This window comes from Leucoraja erinacea, chromosome 33, assembly GCF_028641065.1.
Source record: "Leucoraja erinacea ecotype New England chromosome 33, Leri_hhj_1, whole genome shotgun sequence".
NCBI classification, from domain to species: domain Eukaryota; kingdom Metazoa; phylum Chordata; class Chondrichthyes; order Rajiformes; family Rajidae; genus Leucoraja; species Leucoraja erinaceus.
The window spans coordinates 16728990-16755906 of record NC_073409.1 but is presented as its reverse complement, the minus strand read 5'-3'; the positions used below and the strand labels follow the sequence as shown (position 1 = coordinate 16755906).

At 44.8% G+C, this 26917-nt stretch overlaps 1 protein-coding gene across 4 annotated transcripts in view; it reads left to right on the top strand.

The window, feature by feature from the left end:
* The window catches only part of LOC129712758 (A-kinase anchor protein 13-like), a 387357-nt gene that overhangs the window by 162575 nt on the left and 197865 nt on the right, over positions 1 to 26917 (top strand). For all 4 annotated transcript variants that reach the window (XM_055661466.1, XM_055661468.1, XM_055661465.1 and 1 more), the window contains exons 6-8: positions 576 to 759; positions 8491 to 8683; positions 12809 to 14567. In XM_055661466.1, the coding sequence (XP_055517441.1) occupies positions 576 to 759; positions 8491 to 8683; positions 12809 to 14567 (2136 nt within the window). The remainder of the gene's footprint in view (positions 1 to 575; positions 760 to 8490; positions 8684 to 12808; positions 14568 to 26917) is intronic.

Below are 26917 nucleotides of genomic sequence, written 5' to 3'. Positions count from 1 at the left end.
CAATTGCATTTCAATTATTTTAATAGCAAGAATAATGAAAATGACTCTTGCTATTAAATACACAAATCTCCACAGAATATGTGACAGAGGAGATGAAAAGCTACATTATGTTGGAGAGTCCACAAGCAGTATATCTTTACTTTAACATTTATTTTTTCTCACTGAAGTTTCATAGATCTGTTCTCCCTGTGAGCTGATTTATCATTTTTCAAGCCATATAAAATAATTTCAGTTCCCCCAGTGTGTACCAAGTATTTCTCACTCACCAAAAAAATATAGCTATCCTGTCACTCATTCATTTGCAGCTTGCGAAATCTCACAAATGGTCGGTCAAGTTTGCCGACAAAACAAAGCAATTGATCAAGAAACACAAAGTACTAGAGGAGCGCTCGCCGCATGTCTGACAGCATTTGTGACGAGAATGGACAGGCGATGTTTCGGGCTGGGGTCCACATGAGGTTATGTTTTTGCAAATTGACGAGGCAGTAGCCAAACGTGAGTTTTGGTGCTTGGCATGGATGAAGGAACCAGTGAAACTGATACCGGTCTTGTGTGCACCTTTTGTTTTCCTGCAGCTTCGATCCCTCGGGAGACGTTAATGCATTTCACAGCAAGACTGGGTCTGTCCCGGCTGGCCTCGTTCCTGCTGCAGCAGCCAGGTGGGCAGGAAGCGCTTGGTATTCCCAACCTGGATGGCGCCACGCCCATCAATCTCGCAGCTCAGAGGGGCTTCCGTGGTCTGGAGCAGCTTTTTGCACAGTAAGTGTGGAATTGCTTGCTGATGGAAATAGTTGGACAAAGAGTGTTGTGTGCTTTCTGCCCCCCAGACAACAAACAGTTGCAAAGGCTGTTTGTTATAAATTGATACCAATTAATGTCACCAGCACTCAGGCTTTGCAAACCTGCTTAGTGAGTTGAGTAAAAGAACTTTATTATTCCACCGTCGTCATTGTGTCTAATAAGCTTTTACCCGTTTTATTCTAGGCAATGCATTAATTATAGTTTCACATTTTTGTTCGTGAAAGGGTGCATATGCTTTCTATTGAAGACTGTTATTAACAGCGGCGAGCAGGGCTGGTGTCAAGCTACAGGTACAGGGAATAAACAGAAAGGTAATGAGATCTTTTGGAATGGGGAGGTTAGAGCCATGTGATGTGAAGTGTGAAACAGATATTGGGTTTCAGCTTGGAAGGGAGCATTGCATGTGGAGGATCCATTCTCTACAGGAGGCAGAGAGTCGGCCCTGAGGAGAGACTGGAGTCACAAGTGCAGTTGTCTTAACAGTTAAACACCTTCCAGATGACTGAGGTATTGATTAGGTCGCAAAGGAAGGGTAGGCATTCACAGCCTTGTTCTCCGGGAGGACATGTTCAAGAGTAAAGGAGCTTTAAGGTAAGAGGGGCAAAACTTAAAGGAGATGTGTGGGGCAGGTTTCTTTTACACAGAGGTTGGAAAGCGCTGCCAGGGGTGGTGGTTGAGACAGATAGTGCATTTAAAGAGGCTTTTCGATGGGCACGTGGATATGCAGGGAATGGAGAGATATGGCTCACGTGCAGGCAGATGAGATTAGTTTAACCCAGCACCGTGTTTGGCACAGATATTGTGGGCAGAAGGGCAGGTCCCTTCTTCTTTCCTGCCCATCTTCCATGTTTCAAATGTTGACACCGCTGTCATCGTCTGTCCTGAAAAGGACCCAAGCTTCCGGCGACAATGAGTGGAAGCCATCACTTGTCGCAGTAGATGATGGTGGGAGCAGAATTAGCTCAGGATGCTTCCAGTTCCCAGCACCCTGACATCAGACTGAAGAAGGGTCTCGACCCGAAATGTCACCCATTCCTTCTCTCCAGGGATGCTGCCTGTCCCGCTGAGTTACTCCAGCTTTTTGTGTCTATCATCTTGTCCAATATCCATCATCAGTGGCCGTGCTTTCAGCTGCTATGGACCTTCGCTCTGAAATTTTCCCGTTTAAACCTCGCTGCCCCTTGTTGCTCCTTTGAACTACCGTTTCACATATCACCTCTACTGAAAAACCTCCTTTCTTTGGAGTTGATATCTGTTTGATTGCAATGAGGTTAGCTTGGGGAAGCTGTGTAGCATTTGTGGTGCTTTTGAAACATTGCTCATAGGGCCTGTCCCACTGTACGAGGTAATTCAAGAGTTCTCCCTAGTTTCCCCTGATTCGAACTTGGAGAATTACGATAATAGCCGTTCGTAGGTACTCGAGGCTCTCGTGGACATTTTTCACACTGTTCAAAAAACCTCGCGAGTTTCCGTGTTTCCCGAGTACCTGCCGTTAGCATTACAAGCCACTACAAGACATCCACAAGCTCCGACGTACCTGCTACATTCTACATGCTTACCACGAGTTTAATTTATTTTAAACTCGGGAGAGCTCTTGAATTACCTCGTACAGTGGGCCAGGCCCACTCAAAATGCTTGAAGTCATTGAGGAAGTGGTTGACTGCAGGAACAATAGATTTATAATTCCTGTATGGAAGCTTTGGAAAGGGTGGGCAAGAGGTTTAGCGGAATGCTGACAGCATGAAAGGGCATTAGTTATAAGGAGAAGGTGGACAAACATGAGTTATTTTCCCTGAAGTGTCGGAGGCTGAGCAAAACCTGATAAAAGAATATAAAATTAGGCACAGATGTGGTAGACAGTGGCAACCTTTTTCCCAGATTGGAAATGTCAAAGACAAGAGGGCATTGCTTAAAGGAGAGATGGGAAAAGTTTAGAGATGTGCCGGGCATGTTTTGTATGCAGAGAGATGTGGGTGTGTGGAGCGTGCTGATGGGGGGATGGTAGTGGAGGCAAATCTAATTGTGGCATTTAACATTCCTTTGGATAGGCACATGGATATGCTGGGAATGGTAGGATATGAATCATGTTCAGGCAGAAGAGATTAGTTAATCCATGTTCGGCATAGACAATGGACTGAAGAACCTGTTCCTATGCTGTACTGTTCTATGACTGTTTTGTATAAATTAAAATGTGTTCATCAGGTTGACTAAAGCTTTGTACTTTGTTACTAATATTAGCAATGTTGGAATTCTATGTAAAGGCAGTAAATGAATCTGCAAGATGAACGTAAATGCTTCCTCAAAGAGCTTCTCCAAATAGATTTTACCAAAAACAAAATAGTCGGGTCATTTAGTGGAAACAAAATAGTCGGTAAGAAGAAAGGCTGAGAAGCCCAAAATCATAGAGAACCAGATAGCCATATCACACTGGGCTGTCCAGTCAGCTTCACTAGCAAGGTAAGATGATGGCATTCAAGATACAGGTAGACACAAGAAACTCATCGGGTCAGACAGCGTCTCTGGAGAACATGGATAGACGATGTTTTGGGTCAGGACTGTTCTTCAGACTGAGGAAGGTTCCGACCCACAACGTCATCTATCTATCTTCTCCAGACCTGGTGAGTTACTCCAGCAGGTTGTGTCTTAGTAACATTCAAGTTAGATTGGGTTGGTTTCGGATGGATTTGGCTGGACGGGTGAATTAATTGTAATGATTTGGGGATGGCGAGAAATTAGAAGCGAGTAATTAAGTAAAAATCAGGCCAGATCATCCAACCAGCCATGGCGGCAGTGGTACCTGGCATCTGATGGCAGTTTGTGTGGGTAAGTGTGTGGTTTGCAGGACTTGCATGCCCATTATCAACCCATTATCCTCACAGCGATGCAGGGTTCCTGTGGAGTGTAGATTCTTCCCCGTTTCATACCAAATAGCCTTTGTGCCCTGTGATGTGGGCAGGGAATTTGCTGATTTACTGGAAGTCACAAGCCCAGTGGGAACTCCGTGTCCTTCCTCCATTCTGATTACAGGTGCATGTTATCTATTCCCTACCTTGTCTATATCCCCAACTTTCAAGTAAATGTTGTTTTCATGAAACCGCTGAACTCCTTAATTTGTCTGAAAACACCTGGAACTTTGCCCCTCACCTGTCTCCGTACAGTGTGAGCCATGACTCCATTGCTGCCTGTCCCTCAGCCCAGTGGAGCTTCGATGTGTGATACTCTGTGCACTTTGTGCAACATTAACATTAAATCTCTTGATAATTCTCACTCAGCATTTTGAATATAATCTACCAAGCCCTTCAAAGTGGCTCCCCCATGTACATCAACCCCAACCCCCATGATGTATCTCATCCTCTGCATGCAACAACCCCTGAAGCCAGTTTAACCCCAGAAATGAATCTGATTTTTCTTTAGTGGGTTAACAGTCATAAGGAAGGTAGACAAAAATGCTGGAGAAACTCAGCGGGTGCAGCAGCATCTATGGAGCGAAGGAAATAGGCAATGTTTCGGGCCGAAACGTTGCCTATTTCCTTTGCTCCATAGATGCTGCTGCACCCGCCGAGTTTCTCTAGCATTTTTGTGTACCTTCGATTTTCCAGCATCTGCAGTTCCTTCTTAAATAAAAATAGTGATCCTGCTGAAATGTAGCAATATTCTCCAACTGCGGTTGGGGTCCACAGATTCACATCCGTCATAACCAAAGGGGGCCTCCAAATGAGGACTAAAGCTGTTTTGTTAATCAAGATTACACAGCGCAACCAGTAACAAGAACTTCCATTTTACGCTCTACCTTTAATGTAGCAGACATGTCTCACGGGATTTCAGAATAGTCTTAATACAGTGTTCCTTCTTAAACACTAACAGTCATAAGGAACTGACTGTTGAATCCGTCTGAAGAAGGGTATCGAACCCGAAACGTCACCCATTCCTTCTCTCCAGAGAAGCTGCCTGTCCCGCTGAGTTACTCCCGCATTTTGTGTCTATCTTCGGTTTAAACCAGCATCTGCAGTTCCTTCATACACAGTTGAATCCTGTAGTCAGCATTGTCACCAATAATGTGTCCTCCTATTCGACACTTAAAACAAAGTTCTCTGTAAGTTCACTTTGTACTATAAACTCTGTACCACAAACTAAAGATTTTAAACTTTAATTTAGGCTTTAGTGATACAACATAGAAACAGGCCCACCGTGACCATGCTAACCAGCGATCATGTGTAAACTAGCACGATCCGACATACGAGGGACAATTTATGGAAGAGAATTAACCTACCAATCTGTACATCTTTGGAGTGTGGGGGGAAACCGGAGCACCTGGAGAAAATCCACACGGTCACAGGGAGGGCGTACAAACTCTGTACCGAGAACACCCATAGTCAGACTTGAACCTGGGTCTCTGGTGCTGTAAGGCAGCAACCCTACCACTACGCCACTGTGCTGCTCTTTGTATTGCTAACCCATGAGCCACTTTGTCTGATCTATGAATATAACGTAATGAATATAAAGACTCCTCATTAGCTCCCCTTCCCCCTCCCTACACCAATTGAACCTTACTTCCCCGAAAGCCCCAAGAGAGCCTTCACCAGTGGAATGAATAAACCTTCAGTGAGGGAGAGAAGCCTTTATGTACAATTATAACATTTCTACTTTGTACGCCAGCATTCTTGTAGTTTCAGAGTAAGGCCGGATAATTATAGTCAGTTTCCCAACGTAAACTTTTCCTGATGGTAGCTTAACCTCAGTTCATTAAAAAGGAAACCTTTATCCTTACACGAAGTCATGGGCTTAATCCCATTAGAAGTATTTATAGACCAGGGATGGATGAACAGTACTGATTCATTATGTTACTCGGTTCTTATTCGGGACACTCCCTGTATGACTGATGCTGGGGGTTACTCCCTGATGTGTCATTGAAACGGCTGCCAGACCTCCAGTGGATTAGGAAGAATACGAGATGTATAGGAGTGTCACTGACATGCTCACAATGGCCATGAAATTCTCAGCACCACTAATTAACAGTGACAATTTAATAATTATCTAGATGATTATCCAGGGGACTTCCTGCGTGGACACTTTGGGTTCACTGTCCTCCTGCCACTCGCTCGGTGGCTCTGGTTATCATTAAGTAGTTTGAGTGCATCGCCTCTGCCAAGTCCACAGATTTACGGGTATTGTAAATGCGCGTAGACACCATCTGTAGTAAATCAGCGAAAAAATAAATACGCTTCACATGACGTTGCACATTAAGTGGAGCAATCTTCGGCTGCTTGGACCAGAGGCAGTGTGTGAATGTGTTAATATTAAAGCTAGCCTACACCCCCCAGCAGAGGTATAGTGACCTGGATGTGAATATTTGCCAACTCTGTGTTTCTGAACCGGGCTTCCTCTGAACAAGGGTGGAGGGAGGACCTAATTAAAAGGCACACTCTCCCCCATTAGGCAACAATTAATTTCCAGATGATTTTGATCTCCAGGTTGGGCAATCCCAATCTAATGTTTTGTATCCGTTTATGGACCAGTTTCAAGAATTGGCTGATTGTTATTAAGGAAACGTTTAATGATACCATAAGGAAAATGGAGTTTGCCTGTTGTAAAGCAGGAAGAGAGAGATTAGGGTGCAGTGCAGCATGATAATGTTGGTGGCTTTCATGGTACTTTATCATGATATCGAGCAATTACCTGAGAGATTATAAACATGCATTTAAATGGGCACAGCAGTAGAGTTGCTGCCTTACAGCATCAGAGACCCAGGTTTAATCCTGAGTATTCTATCAGAACTGCCCCCTCCATTGACTCCTTTAAGTCAAGACTAAAAACTATCTCCCAAGCCTTTCCTGACATCCACTGAGTGAGGGCTATATGTATATATGTATGTAGTTTGTTTGTTTATACTATTCTTATAACAAATGTAAAGCACTTTGGCCAACGAGAGTTGGTTTTTAAATGTGCTATATAAATAAATGTGACTTGACTTGACTTGCTGTCCATACGGAGTTTGCACGTTCTCCCTGTGACCACGTGGGTTCTCTCCGGCTGCTCCGGTTTCCTCCCACACTCCAAAGACGTACATGTTTGTAGGTTAATTGGCTTTGGTAAGTTGTAAAGTTGTCCCACGTATGTAGGATAGTGCTGGTATACAGGGTGATTGCAGGTCGGCGTGGACTTGGGCCGAAGGGCCTGCTACCACGCTGTATCTCTAAAGTCTAACATTGTGACGTTGAAACTTACCACATCGACTGAGCACTCCAAAGTACCCTACGTTAATTGAATTTGTCGTAAAGTCGCACATCAATTTCCATCAACATTCGCTCAAATAATTGTGCAAAATCACAAGATGAGGAGCAATGAATCTGTGTGCAGGAAGGAACTGCAGGTGCTGGTTTAATCCAAAGAAAGACAGAAAAAGCTAGAGTAACTCAGCAGGTCAGGTAACATCTCTGCAGAAAAGGAATAGGTAACATTTCAGATCAAGACCCTTCTTCAGAGGGAGAAGTGGTGACCAGGACAATTCCTTCTCATAGACTGAGCACCCACTCAATATTATCAACCATAGATCAGTTTCTCCCCAGTGTTGGTCCAGGTTCAATGATAAAGGACTGCATTTGTTTATTCATTATTAGATTTGGGAGTCATTGACAAAATTGTCCATCCTCAGCACCTGGTGAAAAACCAAAGTGAGTTTTTTTTCCCCTGAAAATGATATTTTGTGTTTGGCTCAGTAGCACGTTGTATAGAGGCCTGCAAATATTCAATTTGTTGCCTGTGGTTCTTGACAGAGAAGCAGTCTGATGTTCAACTTTGAGATGTATAATCTTATTTCTTTACCACTAGTTGGCAAGCCATTGATATTTGGCACATTGGCCTTCATCAGTTTTTGGCGCCTTGGGCTTCATCAGACAAAGCATTAAGCATAGGTCATGTTGCATTTGTACAATACATTGGTGAGGCTGCATTTAGAGTATTGTGTTCACTTTTGGGCACCGTTTTATAGGAAAGATCTTATCAAGCTGGAAAAGTCAAGTCAAGTTTATTCGTCACATACACATACGGGATGTGCAGTGAAATGAAGAGTGGTCATGCTCGCGGACTTTGTGCAAAAAACAACCAAACAAACAAACAAACTACAAACAGAATGGAACAGAAAGGGATATGGGCCAAATGCAGCAGGTGGGAGTAGTGTAGATGGAACATGTTGGCCAGTGTGGACAAGTCGGGCCAAAGGGCCTGTTTCCACTCTGCATCACTCTATGATTCTATGAAGGTAGCGTTGGCAAATCAGAGTGTTAGGAAGGGATCAGCACATCTGGGTGAATGATCCTTTCAAGCTGTATGGTAGAGTTGTGCATGTGTTTTTAAACTTATTTTGCACTTTTCCCCTTTCCCTTGATGCCACGTGCCAATTCAACTTGAATGGAGCGTGGAGCCCCTCGGGAGATGTGCAGGTAATAATTCACCATGAATGTTCCCGTCACATCATGACTCCAGCGGAAGCGGCAGGTGCTTGCGAGGCACCTCCCCGCAGATGTGTGGTGGATGAAAACAGCTGCTCTCCTCAGCGGCTTCCAGTTGCCGATCTCTCGCCCTCACCGCTGCCTTGAGATGATGCGCCGGGCTCCAGCGAGTCGCTTCCATTGTGCCAACGTGGACGAAGCACTTCGACATGTTTAACTGCTGCTGCTCCTTCTGTTTCAGACAAAACCCGGCCGCAGCGTTGCAGGAGGATGTAACACCGATTGTATCCTCCGAAGAATGCTCTGTGCGCTTTCAGCAGCATCTGAATGTTTACATGTACACCATCAATAACCCCCAGGGAGCAGAGCTCAACAGCATGGAGCACAACATCAGTGAACTGCAGAGATACATGCACTCTCACAGGCACGAAATGGTAAGAAGTCAATTTTATTCTCAACGCCTTCGCTGGCATTTGCCTTGGAAAGTTTACAGATAATAACTTTCTCTACAGAGGTTGTATGTAAAACATTGTACTAAACTAACTCCATTTACACAATATTGCAAATTGTCTGTTGGGAATGTACAGCCATGAAGCATAAAATATCTCCATGAGTAGGAAAGAACTGCAGATGCTGGTTTACACCGAAGATGGACACAAAATGCTGGAGTAACTCAGCGGGTCAGGCAGCATCTCTGGAGAGAAGGAATAGGTGGCGTTTTGGGTCGAGACCCTTCTTCGGGATTTGAGTACAGGAGCAAGGAGCTTCTGACTGCAATTGTACACGGTCCTGGTGAGACCGCACCTGGAGTATTGTGTGCAGTTTTGGTCTCCTAATTTGAGGAAGGACGTTCTTGCTATTGAGGGAGTGCAGCGTAGGTTCACCAGGTTAATTCCCGGGATGGCAGGACTGACATATGATGAAAGAATGGATCGGCTGGGCTTGTATTCACTGGAATTTTGAAGGATGAGAGGTTATCTTACAGAAACATATATAATTCTGAAGCGATTGGACAGGCTTGATGCAGGAAAAATGGTCCCTATTTTGGGGGAGTCCAGAACCAGAGGTCACTGTTTAAGAAGAAGGGGTAGGCCAGTTAAGACTGAGATGAGGAAAACCTTTTCAGCAGAGAGTTGTGAATCTGTCACAGAAGGCAGTGGAGGCCAATTCACTGGATGTTTTCAAGAGAGAGTTACATATAGCTCTTAGGGCTAACGGAATCAAGGGATATGGGGAATAAGCAGGAACGGGGTACTGATTTTGGTTGATCAGCCATGATCATATAGAATGGCGGTGATGGTTCGAGAGGCCGAATGGCTGACACCTGCACCTATTTTCTATGTTTCAGAGAGAGAGAGAGAGAGAGAGAGAGAGAGAATCTCAGTCTAAAGAAGGGTCTCGACCCGAAGCGTCATCTATTCCTTTTCTCCTTCTATTCGCTTCATTTATGCCTCGGCAAGGCCAGCAGCATAATCATGGACGAGTCACACCCTGGCCACTCCCTCTTCTCCCCTCTCCCCATCAGGCAAAAGGTATATAAGTGTGAAAACACACACCTACAGATTCAGAGACAGTTTCTTCCCAGCTGTTATCAGGCGACTGAATCATCCTACCACAACCAGAGAGCTGTCCTGAACCACTATCTACCTCCTTGTTGACCCTTGGACTATCCTTGATCGGCTTTACTTTGCACGAAATGTTATTTTGTGTATCTGTGCACTGTAAATGGATCAATCGTAATCATGCATTGTCTTTCTGCTAACGGGTTAGCACGCAACAAAAAGCTTTTCACTGTACCTCGGTACACGTGACAATAAACTGAACTGAACTGAACCAGAAGTGCAGTCTGACCCGCTGAGTTACTCCAGCATTTTGTGTCTAAATATTCCCATGATGTAGGCTATGTTTCGAAGCTACTTCAAACGCAATAGAGATATTCCAGGGGGACTGGAGATATTGGCTGAAGTTGTAGTTGAGTCCATCAATTTCAGCTTCTATCACCTTTCCAGTACCATTAAAGAATAGAAGAGGCTTTGCCTAATTATAACAGCCAATATGCCACACATCAGATAGCATTCCTGAATTACTTTAGGCTTCAATTTAATTTGCAATGTGCTATTAGTATCAATAATTTACTTTGCAATTATTAACCATGCAATGATTATGAATAATGAAAATGTATGAATATTTGTGCCTCATTTGCATTTATGATTATTCCAAATAGGCTACAATTTTGTAACGAAACATTTTCAAATGCTATTTGTGCTTCCAGTATAAGATTAGTTGGTTGTTTCAAAGATATGATACATAACGGGTAAAAACATGGTTTCTTCTGTTTTCTGGGGAATACTTTACGGTTGAACGTCTGTCATTTTTTTCATCCCACTTTCTTTTGTCTCTCTAAAATGCTGAGGATTATCTTCGGGTGCAGGTTACTGGATGACCTTGTGGCCAGTTTGTGAAGCTGGGACTAAGAGACCAATTTTATTCATGCCAAAGGCGGCACATCAATTATCACTTAGAGAATCAGAACAATCGGGCAGGGTGGCGCAGCGGTAGAGTTGCTGCCTTACAGCGCCAGAGACCCGGGTTCGTTCCTGACTCTGGGTGCTGTCTGTACAGAGTTGTACGTTCTCCCCTTGACCTGCGTGGGTTTTCTCCGGGATCTCCGGTTTCCTCCCACACTCCAAAGACGTACAGGCTTGTAGGTTAATTGGCTTGGTATATTTGTAAGTTGTCTCTCGTGTGTGTAGGATAGTGCACCTGTTTCAGCGCTGTATCTATAAAGTAAACTAAACTAAGCACACAACAACTGTCCTGCAAGGCCTCTGCACCCCATGTATAGAAACATAGAAAATAGGTGCAGGAGCAGGCCATTCGGCCCTTCGAGCATGCACCGCCATTCGATATGATCATGGCTGATCTTCCAACTCAGTATCCCATCCCTGCCTTCTCTCCATACCTCCTGATCCCTTTAGCCACAAGGGCCACATCTAACTCCCTCTTAAATATAGCTATATCCCCTTCTGTCACCAAGTGTGGAAACAGATTGCAATGGTCTTACTCTTCACATGATTAAATGGAGCTGAGTCTTCTCCAGTAACCAAACCCAGACCCTTTGTTTGTGCAGATCTCAACTTTTATGACCTTTCTATTTTTAGTTTTCATTGAACCACTAAAGGATGAAAAATCACTTTTATTTCTGTGGTTAATCTGTTTTTGTGGTCGATTTATTTTATCATGAACCTTTGGTGTTTCTGCCAATGTCCTTGCTTTGGGCAGGTTGACATGTTGATTTTGTGTCATTACCAAGGGCTGTGATTTGTAGCCGCAACAAAGAGCAAAACAATGTAATATTTATGAGCTTTAGATTTTCAAGTATCATCTATCTTCTGACAACGGAGACGTGGAGATGGTGGTGCAACGTGATTTATGACATGGGGAATTAATTGGTGAAGTCAAATGTCTTTTTTAACCATGAGCCACATCTGGTTAAATAGGTTTACCTGATATTCTAATAATACATAAATATACTACTATAAATGAAATTCTTAATTGGAAAAGTGGGGAGAGATGATAAACCACAAAGAGAAGGCAGTTTGAAGAAGGATCCTGACTTGAAACGTCAACTAACCATGTTCCCCAGAGATGCTGCCTTACCTGTTGTGCTATTCCAGCAATTTGTGTCATTTTCTGTAAAGCAGCATCTGCAGTTCCTTGTCTTTTAAATTTGGGTTGTATATGGACACACTTATCTGTTTTGTAGTAAATGCCTACTATGTTCCGTGTGCTTAAGAATGTCATTGTCCTATACAGGGACACATGACAATAAACTCACTTGAACTTGAACTTGGAGGTAGTGTGATGGACTGGACCGTGTTCCCCGCTTTCTACAGCTTCAGAGAGTCCAGAGCATAGTTGCCATATTAGGCTGAGATGCATCTGCAGAGGTTGGGAAGAATTCTTGTGGATATGAAGGAGAGGGGGCTGCAGCACTCTGTGTGGGATCCATAGCTTTCAGGGGATGATGGGAGATGTGCTCAGTTCATTTATCATCGTTGAAAACATTAGCGACACAGTTGTGCTGGTTTCCGACGGGAACAGTGGCGGAAGCACCACGCATCACTGTCCTCCAGTTCCTGCAGAAACAGGCCCTTCGGCCCACCGAGGTCGGGCTGACCAGCGATCCCCGCACACTAACACCATCCTACACACACTAGGGCCAATTCACTGTTTTATCAAGCCAATTAACCTACAAACCTGTATGTCTTTGGAGTATTGGAGGAAACCAGAGAAAACCCACACAGGTCACGGGGGAGAACGTGCAAACTCCACACAGACATCTCCCATAGTCAGGATCGAACCTGGGTCTCTGGCGCTGTAAGGCAGCAACTATCGCTTTGCAACCGTGCCGCCCAGGGTATTCCACAGGAAAATAATTTTATGTTTGTACTAACCCGCTAAATAAGACGCTTCTGCTGGTGTATACACACAGTGCAACTAAACATAGCAATGTACTGATTTAATAAAACCATCTGTTTTTCCTTGTTTTGGAACAGGATGCACTTCCTATACCATCCCTCCACTCACAGCCAGGGATCTCAGCGCCTGTTGAATGCTTGAGATCTGAAGAGAACAAAGCAGATTGCAAGTCCGAAGCCATCTGCCCGATTGCACTAAAGCTGTCGGAGATACCCGTTGAACAATCAGTTGGTGTGTCACCAGAGGAACGCACGCTAACTAATGCAGAGTTGGATACCATTCGGTGTCCGGAGTCAACATTGGCCAATGATCAAAAAAATATCACTGAAGTGATAATGGAGGATGAAGCTGCATTCACTGTACCAGCTGAAGGATCTAGTTATCCAGTGGATTCCGAGAAACCACTATGTAACCTTGTGAAGGACACGTCTGACAGTGAATGTGATCAAAGCAGTCCATCCTACAATGGAGAACATGAGGGAATTTTAGAGTCAACTGAGGAATTGCATCCCAGCCAAGAGTGTGCCCTCAAATGCGACCTTCCCGAAATGCTCCCGGACAGTTTGGTGATTGGAAATCCTGATGAAGGGACAATAGACTCTGAGAAAAGTCTCCTTTGCACGGAGATGGAGACTGCTGCCTCTGAGGGAACGAAGTCGGAAGAAGCTGAAGAACGTGCTGTGTTCGCTGCCACTGAAAGTGCACCTGCTGATGGGCATGTGGATTTTCAAGGTGAACAACTGTACAATGAGAGCACTCCATTCACTGAACTGCTGGAGGAAGCAACAGTGGGGTTGGAGCTTGAGGACAATCGTCCCCGTGCGGAGACTGAAGGTTCTCAAATGCACGCAGCAAATGAAGTGAATGCTGGAGCAGGCTGTGAGGTAAACGTTCTTGATGAGGTGTGTGCAGCTCGTGTGGACTCCATTTGTGATTCAGATGATGGGTTTGAAGGAGTACATCACCGACGGACTGAGGGGGATGAGACGCATCCACCAAATCCAGAGCTGCCTTGTTCTTTAAACACCGTTGAGTTAGAACGGAATGATACAACTTTCGACCTGCCACCATTAGATGAACAAAATGATGCGGCTTTGAAGGTGTTACCGTTCCACGAACAGTGTGATGTGATATCAGAAGTGCAATCTTTACATGAAGAAAATAATAACACATCAGAACAGTTACCTCTATGTAATTTAGAAAGTGAACCAGAACAACACGATGACCAGATGGAAGCGGACTGCCCTTGTGATGACGAGTGGTCTAAGCAGGTTGATGCTTTGTTGGAAACCGCTTCTGATTCCAGTTTGGGGGAGGACCAAGCACTGCCGAAGGAAGTCCAAGCCATGGAGGGTTTAAAGGAAGAAGTTTCTTCAGACGAGGGCGCAGAAGAGGTGTTGCCCATGAGCACCGCGGAAACGCATTCTACCTTGCCAGCGTCTTTGGAAATCCCACTTAATGAAGATCATAGTCCCGACAGAGTTAAAAAGGCACCGGAGTTTCTCCGCAAATCCAGCGATGCAGTGCTGTATTCCCCGAGTCAAGAAGTACTGCTCAGTATAGTAGAGGAGCCCGCAGATTATATGATAAACAGTTCCTCGGATTCTGAGGATCGCTTTGAAGAATGCGGGAAGCCTTCACCAGAGGAGGAACTAAAAGAAGATGCGTGGGTGATGGAAGAAACCAGATCAAATGTCAAAGATGAAGTATTATCCCCGACGGATGAGAAGTCTGACACAATTTCTTTGGATACAAAAGCTTCACATGATTCCACTGACTGGGCAATTAATACTGTGCTGGATGCAAATGGAAACTTGGAACCTGTTGACTTGAAAGGTAAGCACACTCCTGACAGGGTGGGATCTCACCAGTTGTGCTGCAGGTTTTTGTCACGTTTATTTTTAGCAGCACAGGTTCAGCCCATTTGCTGCCATTCTCCAGAAGAATGTGAATTAAAATGCACATGGGGAGTGTGAATCAAGAATCCTTGATTCTCGAACACTGACTATCTTCTTCATATAACTGCAAATGCTCGAATCTTTCCTTTTGCGGAGGAAGACCGTTTCTGGGAATATTCCAGGATTTGGCATAATTTGCATTTAATGGGGAGCAAAGCTTTTGGGAATCACGGTTAAGGCCATGTGTGCACAGCAAATTAGGGCTTCAATGAGTTTATTGCAAGTTTAAGAATAAGGGGTAAGCCATTTAGAATGGAGATGAGGAAACATATTTACACACAGAGAGTTGTGAGTATGTGGAATTCTCTGCTTCAGAGGGCGGTGGAGGCTGGTTCTCTGGATGCTTTCAAGAGAGAGTTAGATAGAGCTCTTAAAGATAGCGGAGTCAAGGGATATGGGGAGAAGGCAGGAACGGGGTACTGATTGTGGATGATCAGTCATGATCACATTGAATGGCGGTGCTGGCTCGAGGGAGAGAATTCCACACTCACAACTCTCTGTGTGGAAAAGTATTTCCTCATCTCCATTCTAAATGGCTTATCCCTTATTCTTAAACTGTGGCCCCTGGTTCTGGACTCCCCCCAACATTGGGAACCTGTTTCCTGCTTCTAGTGTGTCCAAACCATTAATAATCTTATATGTTTCAATAAGATACCCTCTCATCCTTCTAAATTCCAAAGTATACAAGCCCAGCTGCTCCATTCTATCAACATTTGACAGTCCCGCCATCTTGGGATTTAACCTTGCTGCATTCCCTCAATAGCAAGAATGTCCTTCCTCAAATTTGGAGACCAAAACTGCACACAATACTCCAGGTGTGGTCTCACTCGGGACCTGTACAACTGCAGAAGGACCTCTTTGTTCCTAGACTCAACTCCTCTTGTTATGAAGGCCAACATGCCGTTCGCTTTCTTCACTGCCTGCTGTACCTGCATGCTTACTTTCAATGACTGATGTACAAGGACCCCCAGATCCCGTTGTACGTCCCCTTTTCCCAACTTGACACCATTTAGATAATAATCTACTTTCCTGTTTTTGTCACCAAAGTGGATAATCTCACATTTATCCACATTAAACTGCATCTGCCATGCATCTTCCCACTCATCCAACCTGTCCAAGTCACCCTGCATCCTCATAGCATCCTCCTCACAGCTCACATTATCACCCAGCTTTGTGTCATCTGCAAATTTGCTATTGTTACTTTTAAGTTCAAAGCCCCACTTGTTGCTGTTTGCAATTCAGTCCATCGTCTTGTCAAGGCACAATCCGGCAATATCAGTGAAAGCTACTTTTAATAGAAAAAGAGGAATACAGTGGAACTAATCGATGAGTTGTGAAAGACTGATATGTAGAAGCACTCTGTTATTGCTGGCCACAACCTCAAAGACAAACACGAATTGTTGATCATTTCTTCAGACGATGATGACCAGAGATGGACCATGCACTCTAGACTTGTACAATCTGCTCGGAGATCGGGAAGCGATTGACAAGGTCAGAAAGGGCACAGAATAATTGTTAGAAGGTGATAGTTTTTGAAGCAGCAGCAGACAGATTTGCAAAGTTATTTGTTCTTGAGTCTCACCAGATTGTAATGTTACCCAGCCTGGGTGGGGCTCTGTATATTTAATAGATACCTTCTGGTTCTTCATTAACTGGGTTTGCAGTAAATACTCATTTTGGTGATTACTGTTTGCGTTTGCTCTAAAGTTGCCGAGCGTTACGATGCAATCAGGTTGTCTTTTTGCTGCTGCCCAGTTTTGTGAAAGTTAGAACAATCTATCAATTACCTACCATCCAGTGTTTTCAAAGCTGCTTGGATTTAGTTTATTTCGGTATCCACCAGTTTTTACATTGGCCTACCTCCACTCTAACTCCCACCTCTTGAAGCCCCCTTTCGTGCCTGCCCCCAAACTGATCCGTTTTGATTGATTAAAAAATGAAGCATGGAAACAGGCTCTTCAGCCCACGAGTCACAGCGACCCTTCGCACTAGTTCTAATGAAATCACACTTTCACATCCATAGACCTCCTGCCTACCTTCTCCAATGCTTACGTGTGGACTTTTAGAGATGCAGTGCAGAAACAGACCTTTCAGCTTCAGTCTGTATAAGGGTCTCGACCCAAATCGTCACCCAATCCTTCTCTCCAGAGATGCTACCTGTCCGGCTGAGTTGCTCCAGCTTTTTGTGTCTACCTTCAGCCCTACTGGCTCCATGCCTACCAAAGCTCACCCATACACTAACATTATCTTACATGCTAGGGACAATGTTACAACTTACCGAAGCCAATTAACCTACAAACCGGTACGTCTTTAGAGTGTGTGAGGAAACCAGAGCATCCAGAGAAAACCCACGTGGTCTCAGGGAGAACGTACAAACTCCGTACAGAATGTACCCGTAGTCAGGATCGAACCTGGGTCTCTGGTGCTGTAAAGCAGCAACTCTACTCGCTGCGCCACCGTGCTGCCCTTGCGTTCAGTTTCACTGTTGTGTGCAGTCGAGATGTCCCCAGTGTTCTCCTTCCTGCTTCAATACTTCAGTGTTGAAAATCACGAGTTACCTTTCTTTATGCAGGATCCATGTTGGTAGATTTGTGACCCGTTCAGCCATGTCTGACATGGTTACACCATCCATATGCAGATCGAAGATTTTGTAACAATACTAGGAGTATTTGTTTGTGATTCTTAAGAATGTAATAATTCCTGCTTTGAGATGTTAGGCAGGGGCGTAGGTGAAATCTGAAAGTGACTCAAAGATGTTCTTGAGGATTTTCTAAGAATTTTTACCTGACCCAGAGCCTGCATAATCTATCTAATTTGAAAGGGTTTGTGTCGATGGTGTTTTCTGAAGAATTACCCAAATGTTGATGGATATGCAGTCAAGAACTGATGGACCTTGGGAGCATGGTCAGTATATGGGCCACTATTCGGCCATGGTGGCTTGCAGAGGTAGTGGACCATTTCATTCCCAGCACATGCTATCTGTCCTGTTCCAACATTTCTGAAGATAAAAATTCAGGTGATGTGAGGTATTTTTTGTTTCATTGGTGTTCATTGGGACACAGGCTAAATGATGAGTAAATGATTAGGTAGGGGAGAGGTTCAAATGTGACAATTGTTGACAAACCTTAGTGTTTAACACTTACCAAATGGGAATTGAATAAGCATGAGGTAAAAACATTTTGCAAGGTTACAGGGAAAGAGTTGGGAGAGAAGGTCTGTTTGAAGGTTGTACGGAGAAACAGAATTAACCATGTGGGCCTAATGGCCTCATTTTGCTCTTGAGCTATCCCTAGTTTATAGAAACTGTAGTGATAATGTACTGTTGATGTTTCATTTGGGTTGCAGTTGGTTGATGCGGTAAGAGGAAGGGTAGCTCCACCAGTGTTTAATGCAGTGGATGAAACCCAGGAATGTGGACAAGCAAAGGTCCCGTGCCACCCCAGTTTTAACGCTGCTTCTTTGAATCGAATGTTCTTCAGTGGATCTTCTCGTCTGAAGGTTAACCTTATAACGGATGTGAATGTGGTGAGCATGATTCCACTAGTAGGAAAGTCTAGGAACACAGGACATAGCCTCAGAATAAAAGGACGTACCTTTAGAAAGGAGATGAGGAGGAATTTCATTAGTCGAGTGTGGTGAAACTGTGGAAGTCATTACCACAGAAGGCTATGAAGGCAAGTCAATGGATATTTTTAAGGCGGAGATTGGCAGATGATTAGTAAGGAATGTCAGGGGTTATGGGGAGAAAGCAGGAGAATGGAGTTGAGAGGGAAAGATAGATCAGCCATGATTGAATGGCGGAGTAGACATGGTGGGCTGAATGGTCTAATTCTGCTCCTAGAACATGAACTTATGAAACTTGCATGAGAGCCTGTGAGATCCCAGAGAGAGTGAGGAAAGCCCAATCCTGTGCTCAATAGACTAGTAATGAAGACAGCTAGTTGTTAAAGACAGCTCTTCTGATTGATGATCTGTACATGTTGTTTCTGATTGAAAGATTAAACTGATGTGCACTTATTTGGTATTTCTACAACCACAAATCATATAAAAACTCTTCATAATTAGTGGTTCATAATGTGGTTCATAATAATATTACTCAGGAATATACATCTGAATTTTATTTTCCATTTTAATTGAAATTCCGTAGGATTTTAAGATGCTTCCAAAAGGAAAGAACATTACATAAACATGGAACAGTACAGCACCGGAACAGCCCTTTATATTGTTTGATTTCACTACTGTCTTTTTAGTTTAGAGATACAGCGCGGAAAATGGTCCTTCGGCCCGCCGTGTCTGTGCCGATCAGCGATCCTCGCACGCTAACGCTATCTTACACACACTAGGGATAATTAAAAAATGTTACCGAGCCAATTAGCTTACAAACCTGTACATCTCTGGAGTGTGGGAGGAAACCGGAGATCCCGGAGAAAATCCACGCTGGTCACGGGGAGAACGTACAAACTCCGTACAGACGGCACCCGTAGTCGGGATCGAACCCGGGTCGCTGGCGCTGTAAAGCAACCATTCTACCACAGCGCCACCATGCAGCCTAACTGTCACACATCAAGATTATATCATCCCTCCTTGTCAATGGCTGATGGATAAATATTGTCCACAAAACAGCTCTCCATGTTCGTATTACTTCTATGGATCCTGCTATTTACACCTGAGACCTGGCTTGTGGTTTTATCCAAAGGATGTTATCTTAAACAATCCAGTGTTGCACAGAGCTTTGGAGTAGGAGCTATGAGTCCGGATACTCACCACACAGAGAGCAGAGAGTGAAGAACTATCTGCCAGGGCTGCCCCGTACAGATATGGTAAATGCCAAGGGGAATTTGAAAAGTGGGGGTGATAATACTTGCCCTTATTTGCCTGGAGGTGTTCACCATCCATAAGATAATTCACGTTATTGTAATTTGACCCCCTTGAGACTCAAACAGCCCCTGCTTGGCAGCCAGCTACAAACACATAGCCTTGACACTATTTAATTTACATCACTCCTCTTCTCTGAATGGAAGGTTAAACTTTTTCTCCAAAGTGCACTCTTCCCCCCCCCCCCCCATGTCAGAGTCAAAGTCAAAGTGCAGGGCTGGCGATGGCAATTGTCCCGCGACCATTTAAGCCACGCCGGGTAGTGCGAGGTCGCACACCGGGTCTTGGTGTTAGAGCCCCCGGTGTGCGCTCGCAGAGTCCCGCGGCCATTCCAAGCCGCGCGGGGCAGTGGTGTCAGGCCCCGCTCCAGGAGCTCTTCAACCCCGCAACTCGGGTGGGGGAAGTCGCCGTTGCGAGTCCCTGAAAAGCGGTCTCCCTCCAGGGAGCCGCGGGTCCCGGTGCCGCCGTTCACAGTCCTGTCGTTGGGGCCTCCGACTCTCCGGTCGGGCCGCAGCAGCAGCAGCAGCAGCAGCGCTCCTCCACCGCTCCAACCGTTCCGGACTCGGCAAGCCCCGCGACGGCGACGGTGAGTTGTAGCACCAGAGTCCCGGGCTTCTTCCTGTTGGAGGCCGCTCCTCGTTGCGGCCCCAACGACAACGCCGTGTGTGTCGGTCTGTCTGCAGTGCAGGGAGTGATTCAAAAGTGTCCCCCCCCCCCCCCCACACTGTGTGTGTACACACACACCCCAACAAAAAAATAACAAAAACTACATTAAAACACAGACAAAAAAATAATAAAACGCGGACAGGCTGCAGAGGCCGCTGCTGGCCAAAGCCGCGCCGCCCACCGGGGTGATAATACTTGCCCTTATTTGCCTGGAGGTGTTCACCATCCATTGGGAATTCACGTGTGGTAACTGACCAAGACTCAACCAGCCCCTGCTTGGGCCAGCTTGCCTTGTACTATTTTGTTCCTCACTCCTCTTCTCTGAATGTAGTGTTTCATTTTTCCCAAAGTCTGTCCACGGTTTGCAAAGTGCAGGAGATTGTGTGTGTGTGTGTGTGCGCGTGTGTGTGTTTGGCTGTGCGTCTGTCTGTGCGTGTCTGTCTGTTCCTGTCTGCCTGTCTGTACGTGTGTGTGTGTCTGTGCGCGTGTCTCTGCATGTGTGAGTGTTCCTGTCTGCGTGCGTGTGTGTGTGTCTGCGTGCGTGTCTGTGTCTGTACATTTGTGTGTCTGCGTGCGTGCGTGTGTGTCTGTCTGTTTGCGTGTGTGTGTCTGCGTGTGTGTGTGTGTATAAACCATTGGACAAAGATGGATAGAGAGCAAGGAGATGTTGGTGTTTACGTAGATAAGCTGCATCCCTTGACTTCAAGTTATGAGAGGTCACATCCTTGGACAGGATCAACTGAGAAGATAGTTTGAAATTTATTGTTGTGAATGTTAAATAATTTGAAGCGTTCGGAAAAGAGGGCGTGTGGGTGTGAGATGTTAGGGTTCCTGCAGCAAGCAGAGTTTTGTTTATAAAAGCACAATCCTCCTCCAGTTTAAATTCAATTTGGGAATATTTTGGAGGACCAAGAAACCAAGAAGAACCAAGAATCACATCTATACTGACTCCTGGAGGAGAAAGCCCACCAGCCCCATTTACCCTGCTCCCTGCTACCCTCACCCCCACCCACCTTCCTTCCCCTTACCCCTCCACATCCAGTCTCTCGAGTTGACCACCAACACTCCTCGGATTCTCTTTGCCACTAACTATACTGAAGGTGTTGCTTACAGCAGCCAATTATTGTGCTGTGGGAATTGGGAAGGAACTGGAGAGAGAGCTGGGAGAGTGTGCCAAGTCTGCGTGCTCTGACTGTAGCCAAGGTCAGGGTAACATTCAATCCTAGACTGCTGCATCTTTCCATGGGCCTTGCAGTACTCCCTCCCAAACTGTGTGTTTGATCAGGGCTTGGTTTCATGGGTAGATACAAAATGCTGGAGTAACTCAGCGGGGCAGGCAGTATCGCTGGTGAGAAGGAATGGGTGACGTTTCGGGTCGAGACCCCTCTGCTCCTTGCACCACACGTTAAGCTGGAACCTGTTCATTCTTTGTACCTCGGCTTGAAAATTGCCGATCCAAAATTACTCGACCCGAAACGTCACCCGTTCCTTTTCTCTAGCGATGCTGCCTGTCCCACTGTGTTACTCCAGCATTTTCAGAATCAATTTTATTTGCCAAGTATGTTTGGCAACATACGAAGAATTTCACTGGCCAGGTCAGTCATACAATTAAAAGCAACAGACTCAAAAACACATTTTAACATGAGCATCCACCACAGTGACTCCTACACATTCCTCACTGTGATGGAAGGTGAAATAAAGTTCAAGTTCTTCCTTTCGGGGGCCTCGAGCCCTCCATTGATGGGACGGTCTTGACTCCCGTAGCCGGAGGCGTTCGGGCCGTCCACGTCAAGGCGTTCAGCTCCTGCATCGGGGGGTTGTCAGCTCCCCGCGCCGGGTGATCAAACCTCGCGTCGGGGCTGGTCGAACCTTCTGCGGCGTTGGATAGATTTTGTATCTCTCTTCAGTTTAAACCAGCACCTGCATCTTCCTACACACTTGTTTCATGGGTGGTTGGTTCACCACCTGGTAATGATCCGTATTGCTGTATTTCAGAGGTGATATGATTCGTGAGAGCTTGTTCTATCTGGTTATTTAATAAAGCTACTGGGCGACCTACAGCAGCCATTGATCTCCTGGTGCCTGCCAGTCTGTGACTCCAGGGCCCTATGTTTAGCGGTGGAGGAAGCAATATACAGGCAACATGTTCTCAAACTGCTACCTGCACCACACGTTAAGCTGGAACCTGTTCAGTCTTTGTACCTCTGCTTGGAAATGACTACTCAAGGCACACGGGATTAACACCTCCAGTCTACTGTTCTATTAGTTAGAGGCTGTAAATGTTTAAGCCGCAGTTTTATATCCAGTCTGTGTTTAATCAGTATGTGGGGCTCTTTGTTTTGTTTTGCTCAGCCGGCCTCTTTTAAAAGTTAGATAGAAATTGGAGTGTGAAAACATTAGTGGAATTTGGAAAAGAATTAACTTGGGAGAAGTTGCTCAGCTTGTCTGTTCGTGTTTGTCTAACCAGTATCTGCTGTGTGTTTTGCTCCTTGTTTTCATTGATTGTCTGCGCTCGATCAGTATTCATGGTGTGTGTGACATCTGAATGCAGTGGTAACCAGAAACTAGACTGGCATAAATACTGCAAGGCTCATGGATGCTTTACTGTGTGGTCAGAGTGCATAACTTAGTGGATTCTTCAACAGTTTGACCTGGATTATTAATCTGTACGGCAGATGAATCGCATCAAGGCAGCTAGGGAATTCAACTTTATTTATTTAGTCTGGCAGGATGGCCTCCACCTACTCCTGGACTATGTCCCCATGGATGAACACCATCTCCCAGACAGTCACTGATCTCATCGCCTCTGCTGATCTCCACACCACAACCTCCAACCGTACAGCGCCACAACCTTACACTGCCCGTTAATAGGCACAAAATGCTAGAGGAACTCGGCGGGACAGGCAGCATCTCCTGGTTAGAAGCAATGGGTGACGTTTCAGTTTGAGTCCCTTCTTCAGTCTGAAGAAGCATCTCGACCCGAAACGTCACCCATTCCTTCTCTCCAGAGATGCTGCCTGGCCCGCTGAGTTCCTCCAACATTTTGTGCCTATGTTCGATATAAACCAGCATCTGCAGTTCCTTCCTACATGTTTCTACTGCCCGTTTCTATATCCAAAATCTACAAGCAGGATAATCCTGGCAGACCCATTGTTTCTCACTGCTCTTGCCCCACTACGTCCCCTTCAAATACCTCTATTTGAACTTGTCCGATCCGTCCCCACCTGCATCTGTGATAGCTCACAAACACTGTCCAGTCTGCAGAAGGGTCCCGACCTAAACCATTGCCTGTAATTCCCTTCCCAGACGCTAACTGGCCCACTGAGTTCCTCCTGCACTTAATATTTTGCTTAAAATGTATTCATCTGGAATTAAAAGTTATCATCAGTAATGATGAACTGCTGCGTTGATATAAAAACGCACTTGATTTCATACAGTCATACAGCGTGGAATCAGGCCTTTCGGCCCAACTTGCCCACGCCGATCAACATGCCTCATCTACCCTATTCCCACCTGCCTGCGTTTGGCCCATATCCCTCTAAATCTATCCTATCCATGTACCTGTCTAAATGTTTCTTAAATGTTGTGATGGCACCTGCCTCAACTACCGGCAACTTGTTCCATTTACCTACTGAAGTATTTACATTGGCACCATGGTATGGCTGAGTGGTAGAATTGCAGAGGACTGGCCAAATCTCACCATAAATTATAAGAGTACAGCATTTTTTTTTAAAGTGTGGCCAACCTACTTACTCGTAACACAGTATTAGTGTAATGCCCCTGTCCCACTTAGGTTCGGTTGCAGGTGGTTGCCAGAGGTTGCCGGTGGTTGCCGGAGGTTGCAGGTAGTGGAAGCAGGTAGGGAGACTGACAAAAACCTCCGGGAACCGCACGGAAACCTTGGGTGGGGCGCAAAGTCTCCAGAGGTTTGCGTTCAGGTTTCCTAAGTGGGACAGGGGCATTATGAGTATAGAAGCTGGGATGTAATGTTAAAATTGTACAAGGCATTGGTGAGGCCAAATCTGGAGTATGGTGTACAATTTTGGTCGCCAAATTATAGGATGTCAACAAAATAGAGAGAGTACAGAGGAGATTTACTAGAATGTTGCGTGGGTTGCAACAACTCAGTTACAGAGAAAGGTTGAACAAGTTAGGGCATTCTTTGGAGCGCATAAAAACCTGATAGAGGTCTTTAAAAATGATGAGAAAGACAGAGTTGATGTGGACAAGCTTTTCCCTTTGAGAATAGGGAAGATTCAAACAAGAGGACATGACTTCAGAATCAGAAGTTTAGGGGTAATATGAGGGGGGACTTCTTTACGCAGAGAGTGGTGGTGGTGTGGAATGAGCTTCCAGTGGAAGTGGTGGAGGCAGGTTTATTGGTATCATTTAAAAATAAATTGGATAGGCATATGGATGAGAAGGGAATGGAGGGTTATGGTACGAATGCAGGCAGGTGGGACTAAGGGGAAAAAATTTGTTCGGCATGGACTGTAATTTCCGTGCTGTAATTGTTATATGGTTATATGGTTATTAGGCCGAGAGATACAATTGATACAAACATCTGCAGTTGCTGGCAATCTGCATAAAAACGGAAAATGTTGGAAATTTCCCCTCAAACTGTCTGATGTGTTGAGTATTTGCCATAGTTTCTACATTTATTTGTTAGAATGGTAATGTTTGCAGTGATAGACATAAAATGCTGACGTTTCGGTTCGAGACCCTTCTTCACCCATTCCTTCTCTCCAGAGATGCTGCCTGTCCCGCTGAGTTACTCTAGCATTTTATGTCTATCTTCGATTTAAACCAGCATCTGCAGTTCTTTCCAACACACAATGTATGCAGTGAATCAGTTTAAGGACAGTGTCAGTTCTAAAGTTTGCAAATATCCAACAGGGAAAGACGTTCCACATCTTTTTCTAGGCTGGTCAGATGCATCTCCAGACCCACAACTATCGTTGCCTCTCGCCAGCCTGCCTGCAGTGATTATCTCACTAGTTATTCAGTTTGGGCAAGAAATGGGACATTTGCAAAAACCTTTTGCATTGAGCAAGAGTGGATAAGAACCTATCCTGGGAAGGGATGGAAATGTTTTTGACCTCAACAGTCAATGAGATTGTTGGTCAGTGGTTTTGTTTCAGAATGGAGAGGATGGCAGATCGGTGGTTAACAAAAAATCAGCGGAAAGCCAATTGAAATAATGCCTTACCTTAAAAGTGAAGAGAATAATTGTGCCTGCATTTCTATTTATGGGGCAGCCTGGAAAAGGAAGTTTATTTGCAGTGTCCTGCAGGTGGAATCAATAAATATCCACAGGATGAGTGCATTTCCTTAACTTGAGAGCACTGGAGTCTTTGAGCAGCACAAATACAAACTGAAAATACTGAGAGCACAAAGCAGCTTCTCAGGCATCTTGCCGGGAACAGTCTCTGTAATGTTCAACAGTAACTCAATTACACCCGAGTGGCTCCGCCTGATCTGCCCATTTGTGGCCGTTTTTTAGAAATATGCCGGATTTGACTTCTGCAGTTAAAATTAGAATTTAAAAAAAATAAATAAATAGAATTTTACTAAGCTGGTGCGAACTATTGTTGTATACGTACCTCGGTGACTGCCAATCACCACCCCCCCCCCCCCCCCCCCCCGGACACTTATTATTATTTATTCAAATCGTTTGCTATGTCGCTCTTCCAGGGAGATGCTAAGTGCATTTCGTTGTCTCTGTACTGTACACTGACAGTGACAATTAAAATTGAATCTGAATCTGAATCTGAACATTAACGTTGAACAACAATTGTTTCAAATCGCTGCACCAAATTCCTTTAACAATCTACAGAGTATTGCCGGGGAAGATAGGAAGTCTAATTGGTCAGCTTTTGTATTCATTTTGCTATTATTCCTTGTTTCACTGCAATTTTTAATTTCTATTAATCCAGATTTTAGGGGCCTTCTAGACACTTGTGTAAACTTAGGAAATTGTTTTGGAAGGAGACTGTCTACAAGACTACTGTGACAGCACTTCCAAACCGTGTGTGTGTGTGTGTCAAGAGTCAGGGTTATTTTATTGTCATATGTACCAAAACAAAACAATGAAATTCTTCCTTGCAGCATCACAACAGGTTTGTCTGTGGGACCCAAGTCATCTCCATCTGTTCAACAGCTACCAGTGACAATTTCTTTTCCTACAAAGCCACCTGGTGGTCATGTTCAGTTCCACACTCTCTGAAATTCTTCACTTAGCAATGTTGCCCTCTCAAGTTCCTCTCTCAAGGAATGCTGTGTTGGAAAGGGATATGAGATTGAAAATATTATCTTTCCACTAAAATTGTAATCATCACGGCATAATCGAGGACCAGTGGTCACTCCCTCTTCTCCCCTCGCCCATCTTGCCAAAGATAGGAACGTGTGAAAATACTAACGTCCAGATTTAGGAACAGTTTCTTCCCAGCTGTTATCAGGCCATTGAATCATCTTATCACCAACTAGAGAGCGGTCCTGGGTTATTATCTACCTCATTGCAGACTGTTGGACTATCTTTAATCAGATTTTACTGGACTTTATCTTGCACTAAATTTTATTTCCTTTATCATGTATCTGTACACTGTGGACAGCTCGATTGTAATCATGTATCGTCTTTCCGTTGACTAGTTAGCACGCAACAAAAAGCTTTTCACTGTACCTCGGTAC